This window comes from Lagopus leucura, unplaced genomic scaffold (genome assembly GCF_019238085.1).
Source record: "Lagopus leucura isolate 7727_CA_CO unplaced genomic scaffold, USGS_WTPT01 Super-Scaffold_73, whole genome shotgun sequence".
NCBI classification, from domain to species: Eukaryota; Metazoa; Chordata; class Aves; order Galliformes; family Phasianidae; genus Lagopus; species Lagopus leucura.
The window spans coordinates 87,982,038-87,991,316 of NW_024962252.1; the positions used below are offsets into that span (position 1 = coordinate 87,982,038).

The following is a 9,279-nucleotide window of genomic DNA, read 5'->3' on the forward strand; positions in this document are numbered from 1 at the left end:
GGCACATTCACTGTTTTTCCTACATGCTGTTTAAAGCTGCTGTCTAATAAATACAGATAAGGTGGTAAAATGCTTGGCTTTCCTCCCAGAAAGAATGGTGAGATATTGGCACAGGCAGGAGTGGAGTTGCTGTCCCTGGAGATGTTCAAGGAATGTGGAGACGTGGCAATGAGGGACATGGTTTGTGGGCATGGTGGGGTTGGGTTGTTGGTTGGACACGATACCTTGGAGGTCTTTTCCAGCCTTAATGATTCTACAATTTGCACCCTGCCTTCTTCTTGCCTCATCTCCTTACCAATGAGACCAGGCCTCAAGCCAGGATAATAAAAGGGAAAGGCAGGCCTGAAACACAGGTAAGCGCACCAAAAGCAAGAAGATGAATCCCATTACCTAGTCTTCACACAGATAAGCTAGAAAACAGGGACTGGGAACATAAGAATGGAGCGTAGTTTGAAAAATAACAAGGACATCTGAGCAGCTTGGCACCAGAATTTACTCACTCAGCAGGGACACTGACCCAGATAGCTATCCTGCTAGCACTCAGCAGAAACAGGGGTGTGATAGAGTGGAAGGAAGGGAACCAAGCATGTCCTGGATGAAGATCTTTGGTGGCAGGCAGCCAGCTCATTCCCTGTAAGTTCACCAAACCCCAGTGATGAGGGGATGTGCCATTGCCCTTGGGAGAAAGAGCAGCCCACAGAAGATGCACTTCCAAGGAAGGTATGTAATGAGAGGTCTTGCAGTTACCACAACCTCATTTTCACACAGCTCCGCTTGCTGTGAGTACCAGAACATGGATTGGGCTAAAGCTGATTTTCCTTGAGCTCTCATCTCCGTGGAAAGGCAACAAAGCAACAGGAAATTCACTCCTTCATTAGACAGCTGTATTTCCCATTAGAAACATTCACTTTCTAGTCACGCACTCCATTTGTTCTCCTTCATTAGATCCAAGTCACTCCATACCTAAAGAGGTGATTGCAATTGCTCTCACTAAAGTTTTTTCTTTAAAAAAAAAAAAAAAAAAGTAACAATATTCTTACACTTCTCATCAAAAGCTGCTTTCTTCACATTACTTCTACAGCTCTTTTCTACACTCCTTTCAGTTCACTCACCTTCAAAACAGGACCACCAGACCTGGACATACCGCTTCCATGATTGAAGGAGTAACATAGGGCAAGACACAGCTTATTTTGTCTTTGGGTAAGACATATACCAAAGGGTGCCTGTTTACTTCAGAATACAAAGAAACAAAGATACAAGACAAATTAAGTCCATTACGACCATGCAAAACAAGCAGCATCCTCCTTGCTCAATCTCAGCACCTTCACCTGACAGCTTCTTCTCCCAACTAAAGATGAAATTTCTTTCAAGAGGATTCTGTTCCTTCCTTCCGAGTTAAAAAACAAGACCCCCTTAAAATTCTCCATTCTTACTTACCATCTGCTCAGAGAATCTTTCTCTTGCACTTCATCATGAGATCACATCATAAGGTGTTGAAAAAGTAGAATTTTTTTCTCCAATCCAGAGCTGTCATTCCCTGCGACACTCACACAAATCCCAAGCATTGATGGCACAGGCAATGAAATCAGCAGCAATGTGTTCAACTGAAAGACCCACCAGGCTCATACACACGCTTAGATTTGGAAGGCTGCGGATTTGGAATGTCTGTGGAACACCCACATTTGCAGAACAAAGACAGGTTTTCCAGACTTGATCCATTTGCTGTAAAACCACTGACAGATGTCTCTTATCAGTTATTCACTCAACACCAATAACTTTCCCATTATTTTAGTGCTAGACTATTCTCAAGTTAAGGCTATTGGTATAAGTGTTATATCACGCGCCTTTTCAAAGCAGGTATCCTCAACTGCCCCACAAACTAATGAATTTAAGGAAACACTTTAGCCAGTTGCCTTAAGAGAGGATCTGGGCACAGATCCTCTCCACCTGCTGACTCAATAGCATGTATCCTGATCAGATGTCACTCAAGTTTGCCCCGGTTAACACATAGCCAGACTACAGTTCCACCTCCCCTCCAGCCAAGCTTGCTGCCACTGACTATCCTCCAGGCTTTTCTGTGCCTGTAACTGTTTGCAAACAGAAGCTATGATGGACCAAGCATAGGTGCTGAAGCAGCTGTTCCATCAGCTCTAGTGGAGATAATTCAGGTTATAAATGAAGTTGGCCATACTATTGCTCAAACTGGAAGTAAAGTCCTTGGGATACCTACTCAGAGCTTTCATCTTCGAAGCACTACAGAACTAAAGATACAGTAGGATAACCTGTAAAGACAATGCCAGAGGAAGTCCGTGTTTCCCAAACACCTCCAATGCAATACAAGAGACATCAGAATGGCTAATTCTTACATGGCACAGCTGCATAAACAGATGGAGCTCTGCAATACAGCAGCTGACAGGAGCAGAATTCCAGCAGAAACTGATCACACACTTCACGTAAGTTCTGGTTAACCTTCCCAAAATACAGCATTGCAAGCTACAGCATTTTCAAAGTCCAAACACTTCTTCAGTCAAAACAGCTACACACTTTCACCAAACTTACTCCTGCTGTAATTAGACCCTGCATTTCTTCTCATCCCATCATTTAGGCATGGGAGATTAGCTGATAAATAAACACAAACCCTCCCTCCAAGACACCAGGCACTCATATAAAGGCAACCACACACAACAGCAACGATGAATTGAGTTTTAATGTTTACAGTAGTCACTTCACAGGGACACCAACTTTATCCTAAATTCTGACACTGGAGTTGCTTTATTGGGAAAGCTGTGAGACGACAAACAGCTACTCCAAAATATAACTACAAAGAGGAAAAACAAAGTTGAGATCATACTGTGCTTTATAGGAAGATTACATAGTTTTACTTGCATAGCACAAGCATACAGAAGTATGAGTTAACAGGCAGTGATACAACCCATCTCAATTCACGTTATTGCTTCTTTCTTCATCTGAGTAACTGGTTGCTGGTCACCGCTGGAGCCAAGAGAGGCTTACTGGCAGGTACTTTTCAGTAGTTTAATTTGGTTTAGCCAAGGAATACTGTACACTACAAAGGTGCATGTGGTATTCTGAGGAGAGAGAAAAAGAAATCGATTATCATATTAAGAACATACAACAGTATCATTGTTCTACACAGATCTATTCCATTTTGAGATTCTTGACTACATGCCACTCTTGTGACTCTGGATTTGCACTTTCCCAGCAGTATGTTCTGGAACCCCAAACTTAGAACCTGCTCAGGATCATTTATCCCAAATGCTAACACAGAAGCCAAGCAGTCAACATTTCACAATATCAAGCTGCTTCCACACACTAATTCCCAGTGCTGCAGAGCTTTCAGCCTGGGTAATTCTCCAATATAAGCTTTGAGAGCAAAAGCAGGCAGGCCCACACAGATAACCATTTGTTTGTGCTTGCCTGCCTAACAATGGCAGCTGTGTTGATGCACAGGCAAGCTTCCACCCATGTGCTTAGTGGATCATTCCTGTGCAGTGTCAGTTCTCATGCAGGCACAAGGAACATGCACAGAGAAGTACGGCCTATTACCAATCAACACCAGTAATGAAATAACAGGCAAGAACTAGACACTGACCAAAGACAGACAATTTGGTGTTAACTTGAAAAGCTAGATTAGTTCTTAAGAAATCTGCATGCAGCATGATATAGTAAATCTAGAGAACCAAGGTAATCCAGTTGCGATCAGTGCTTAGCCCAAACAAAGATTCACAGAGATGGGACTGTCTCAAAAGAGGACTGAGTTGAGCTTGTTCACAGGTGTACAGGAGGAGCTGAGAAGGGTATGAGAACTTAATGCACCAAACTGATAACCAGGAGACCCCTAAGCAATCCCTTCTTAGCAGTTTCCTCTGCATATCCCACATGCACTCATAAGATTGAGACACATGTACTCCTATTGTGCACCACAGCCTGAACTCTCCACTTAAGCATGCTGCAATGTCTCCCTTCCTCTGTGAGCATTATCTGGCAAGACAAGTTCTGCAAGGACAGCATCTTGCACAGTCTAAAGGCATGATGCATCTGATCTTATTAGAAGCAGACAGGTGATGCTGCCCACCTTCCCAGAGGGAAGGGGGCAGTAGGAACCCAAGAAGCAGCACATCCTGCTTAGAGCCTACCTTAGCCATCTCAGGCTCATCGTGGAATTCGCAGCTCTGGAGATCAGCTGATGACTTGGGGCAAGTTGTCCGACCAATCTCAACCTCTAGGATGTACTTGATTCCAGACACGAGCTGCAACAAGATCACAGGCAGTAGCAGTTTTATTTGCAGCACATACCCAGGAGCTTTCTAAAAAGAAGAACCTTATGGGAAAGAAGCACAACCAGCCAAAAAGTACAGAGCAGGCAGTGTGTGGCAACCTCCACAGAAAACACACTCAGCATCCCTTACCAAACAGGAAGCAAGATCCAAGTAAACAAACTAGTGCAGCTTCCTTAATCAGTAAACAAAGCTGCATTAGCTCATAAGGCAACATTAGCATTCAGAGCCGTATGCCCCAAGCTTTCATCCACCTCCTGCAGCAGAACAGCCCGCATTAACCTCAGAAATTCCAACTCCCGCAGCACTCACGCACACAGAGGCAGGCCGCCCCGCACCCACCTGCCGCTTGGCGCTGATGACCCGCACCACCCGGCTGGAGTACTTGTCATTGCTGGCCCTGTTGTACTCGGCCATGGCAAACTGCAGGGCCCGCTGCAGGCCCTCGTCGTTCTCATCCACGGACACGGGAGCCCCCAGGAGCCGGGGGCGTTCCTCGCTGCCCAGGACAGCTCCGGCGAGCATTAGGGCCGCGGCCAGCAGCACCACACAGCCCCGAGCTCCCGCCATGGCTCCGCACTCCGCGCCGCGCTCCGCCGCCGCCCTTTTAAGGCCTGCGCAGCGAGATGGGCGGTGGCTTCGGCCCACACGTCCCGCCCCTCCCGGCCGGGCAGGGCAGGACGGACGGAGGTGGGAACTCGGCAAGGCCGGGAAGCGGGACGGTTTAGCGAGGCAACAAGTAACACCCGTGGTGACGGCAGTAAAGAGTACGTGAGGGAACGTTGTGCCTGAGAATGCTAGAATCCCAGCCCTCGCACGGTGGGCTTTCAGAGCAGCCCGCGGCAGGCTGCACTCGGTGCGCTCACGCAGACAGGCCGCGGGTGGGGGCTGGCACGGCAGGGCTGCGGCTGCCCGTCCGGGATTACACCACCCACAGCCCTCTCTGTGGATCCGGATGGAGGAGGCTGCATCCCACATGGGTCCGGGAACTTGGAGGCTTTTCCAGGCTCTGCCTCCACGTGATTTATTCTAGCGCTTATTTTCCCTTACTGTAGAGAGGTGGCAACTAAACCACAGAGCATTTTAGGTTACTAATTTGGCTTTTAGTACAAAACACCATGTGTCATTTCCTATATCTGCCTCCACAGCATTGGTGTTTCCTCATCTACATTAATTGCTCAAGGTCAGAGGGGTATCAGTGGCAAGGTTGGCTTCCCAGACAGATGGCTTAACTTCTAGTTTCATCTCATAACCACAAGGTCTTTTTCTCCTGTCAGGAACCCTAAGTTCAGCAAGACAGGACCTAATATAGCACTACAGAGCTAGCATGAGTGAGATTTAAGGCCTTGTGCAGTTATTAGATCAAGAGAGCGTGACGTTTTATGCCTGAATATTCTCAACACCTCTCACAATGAGAAGGAAAGGGTTTGTGGACTGACTGGAAAGGCTGTTTGTAGCCTGTTGAGTGCCAGCAATATCCAGCATGAAAACCGTCAGAGGAAACTCCCCTGCAGTTGGCAACAAGATGTGCAACTAATACTGCAACCAGAGGACATTATGATAGCTTTTACTGGTAAGAGAAAGACATGAGCACCACTGCAGCATCAGGTGCTGCCTGTGACGCAGGAGGAAATATCAGTGCTGTTGGGATTGAGGGAGCTTTGGCTACTTCTTCAGAGCCAGTCCGAGCTGATGCTGGGCAGAAAAGGCTTTACACTTGCCCTTCGTGTATCTGAGGGCAAAAGCAGGGAGAAATAGCCCTTGTTAAGAGCTAAATACTTTGCCTGCAGTCCAGGCAAACAAGTCACCTCATTGGAGTTAAGATAAAACAAGCCATAACTGGCCTGCGTCTTCCTGAGTTATAGCAGCACACACTTCAGTGCAGAGCTGCCTACCCAGGACCACGTTCAGGTGGCTTTTGAAGAACTCAGAAGAGGAGCCTCCACAACTCCACTGGATAGTCTGTGACAATGCAGTGGCACCCAGACAGCACAGAAGGACTTCCTGATGGTTAGGAGGAACCTGCTGTGTACACCTGGCCCTCCAGTGCTCACCTAGAATTCCAGTTTCTTCTCAGATGCTAATCTGTCACTGGCCCAATTTATAATTGATCCCACAAAGCCACTCCAAGAGAAAAGACTGAGGAAGTAGAGGAGGCTTGCATCAGTTATGTTGAGGGATGGTGACACCTTTCGTAAGGGAAAGGCTTGTTGCCCTCCTTAGGCAGGTAATCATTCACATATAATGGAGGAGGTTCAACACTGAGGGTGACCATTTCACCCCCAGAAAGACCACAGTCTGGGCACAGGTGATGAAGAGTCTCTGTCTTGAGTTTTAGGGAGCAGAGCCTTCAGCTTGGGTTTCGTTTCTCCCAGAGAAGCTCCTTAAGAATTGCTCCTCATACTGGGGGATTGGCTCCATGGCACTTCAGACAAGTACCTGCAGCTTCCCAAAACTGCACCTGAAACAAAGGAACATCTGAGGAGTGGCTGTCAACCCTTCCCCACTCTACATACAGGTTTCCAGAAACACTTTGCCCTCCTGCTCACATCACCAACTTTTGAACTTAAAGGATCACAAGTGATTTGAAAGGGAGAAAAATCTCAAATACCAATCTCAGAATTCCTTCTTCTTCGCTCGTCCTTCCACATTCCTTCACCCATCCACAGAAAACTGAGGTATATCTGGAGATTTGGTGATTGTCTGAATAGCTTTTTAACTGCCTGAAGGGTGTTGCCTGTTGGTCAACATCGTTGTCCTCTTCCTTAGACATGGACACTATTCTCAGTTGAAGACACATAACTGCAGTCATCAGCAGCATCAGAACATGTTTCTGTTTTGCCAGGATTTCTCTTTGCCCTCCTAACAGACACATCAATATTTATTCTGCAAAATAGTGGTTGCCAGAGTCCCTCTTTGACACAGTTGCTGCCTGGCTACACTGTGCAGAACGGCTGCACGGGAAACACCCTTTGGAGTCTGGGAGTTTCCAGCCAGGGCCAAAGGCTTTGTAGATAGCTGTTCTCTTGGCCTTTCCTCACATCTGAGCCAGAAGCAAGCTGCATCTGTTTACTGTTTTAGAACTTGAACTACAGAAATTTTGAGAGGAAGGAAATAAAGAGGAGGGGGAAGGGGGGCAAAAAATGATGCTTTACAGCAGGTTAATAAAAGGAACCTGGTTCTCGAAATAAAACTGTATTGATCCTTTTGTTTCTGATGGGTGCAACTAATTGCTATATCACAAGCTTCTTCTTTTAATAAACAAAATAGAAATCCTCAAGTAATCAGATGACCCAAGGACTTAGGTAATATACCAAGCAGCATCAGACTCCTGACGTAATACTGGCAAAGTCCGTGAGGCAGTGCACTGTCAGTATTACCAGAAACAGAAACATAGTTTCCGTGTCTTCTTGTGTCAAGCCACACAGTTGGTTCAATATTGTTTGTGCAATATCTGATATATTTTCATCTATGTTTCAGTTCCAATCAGGATTGATCAGCTTTTTAAGTCAGCAGGCAGATTCCTTTCTCCAAATAACTGCTACATTCCCTGTCATTGCTGTTAACAACTTCACTCTTCAGTAGCTAACTGAAGAGCTCTGGGATACTGTGACATGTCTTTCAAAGTGCAATTAGACAAGGCAGCCGATCCTCTAATCAAGAATAACAGTTTCTCAACAAAACTGAACTCCGAATGACCCTCAGTAAAGAGTAATTACTGTGATAGAGGCAGGAAAAATAAGCATGACTGAACACTGAACATCTGGTTTAAATTTCTCATAACCAAGGGATCAGCAAAAAAAGTGCAGGCCAAGCCTATGCTGGGGCCAGACTTTTGGATCCCACTCAGTGGAGCTGGAGCAGCGATAGGTGGGGTGCTGACATGGCTCCCCTTCTCCTTCTGTGCTGTGTAACCCACACAAGGGGATGGAAGGGAGGTGTTATGTAAAAGGAGAGCTTTCAAAAACTGAAAGCCTCTTGTGCAAGATGGTCAGCAATTTATGAGACAGAGCTGAGAGTGATTCAGTGCCAAAAATAAAACCACTGCTGTTGAAGAGTGTCCTGTGCTTATGGAGATGAATCCATCCACACCTTTCCCACACCAACTGATATTCAGTGATACTGGGAGAGGTAAAGACCTCCTGCCTTCCTCAGAGACCATGGCCACTTCTGTCCACACTCTGCTTCTGCATTATTTGTTTTTTTCAGATAGTAATGGAGGAAAATCCACACAAGGAAAATCATGGACCTATATTCTCTCTTAGTTTCCAAAGGTCATCTCTGAAATCTAGGCAGCCAACCTGAAGCCCCAAAGGAGCCAGAACCACAGTCACATCTTTTCTGCATCGACATTCCTTCACATGCTGACGAGCTCTCACCACAGACAGCCAAGGGTGGCTTTTCTGGATAGACTACAAGGCTGAGTAGACTTCAGCTGGTAAATACCGTGTGCCAGGACAGGCTTCAAAAACATCTGAACATCTTTCAGTCCTCACAGTATAACTGGCTTAGAAAAGACTGAAGCTGCCATTTTCCACCAGCTGAGGATCATTCCTCCAAGGCACAACCATGCTTTCTTTGCACAACAGCCTGGAAAGATCTAACTATTGTCTACTTCTACTAAGCCTAGCATGTTGTACCAAAAGTGTTTTTCAGGCAATCCAGTGGGAATAGACTTGCTAGAAAACATAGGCATAGGTGTTCAATTCAATCAAAGGCACAGCCCTAGATTTCTCATGAACAGCAAGAAAAAAACACCAAAACATACAAACTTATTCAAACCAAACAGAAAGAAGCAAGTACACGTAGCACAAATCCCTGTTCACTCATTGGCAGTCACTTTTAAGAATGAAATGCTAAACATCTAACAGGACTGATCTCAGTAAGATCAACAATTGACTCTGTCCCATGCTTCATCACCCTTCAGAGAGTGATTCCTAGGAGATGGAAGCAAGGTAGGGGAGTTACACACCTCTCTGCTGAG

At 46.0% G+C, this 9,279-nt stretch overlaps 1 protein-coding gene across 1 annotated transcript; it reads right to left on the reverse strand.

Moving 5' to 3' along the window:
• Window positions 1-2,689: 2,689 nt before the first annotated feature.
• On the reverse strand, window positions 2,690-4,885 carry LOC122194338 (cystatin). Its single transcript, XM_042895328.1, has 3 exons — window positions 4,638-4,885; window positions 4,155-4,268; window positions 2,690-3,086 (listed from the first exon to the last, which is right to left on the reverse strand). Exons 1-3 carry the CDS (start codon window positions 4,863-4,865, stop codon window positions 3,009-3,011), a joined length of 420 nt encoding a protein of 139 aa, XP_042751262.1. The 5' UTR covers window positions 4,866-4,885; the 3' UTR covers window positions 2,690-3,008.
• Window positions 4,886-9,279: the final 4,394 nt, after the last annotated feature.

Excerpts from the sequence above, each read along its gene's own strand:
- LOC122194338 (XM_042895328.1), bottom strand. The coding sequence starts at position 4,865 with ATGGCGGGAGCTCGGGGCTGTGTGGTGCTGCTGGCCGCGGCCCTAATG. Across the intron at positions 4,269-4,637 it reads TCATCAGCGCCAAGCGGCAG|CTCGTGTCTGGAATCAAGTA; the intron begins GTGGGTGCGGGG and ends ATCTTGTTGCAG. Across the intron at positions 3,087-4,154 it reads ATGAGCCTGAGATGGCTAAG|AATACCACATGCACCTTTGT; the intron begins GTAGGCTCTAAG and ends CTCTCTCCTCAG.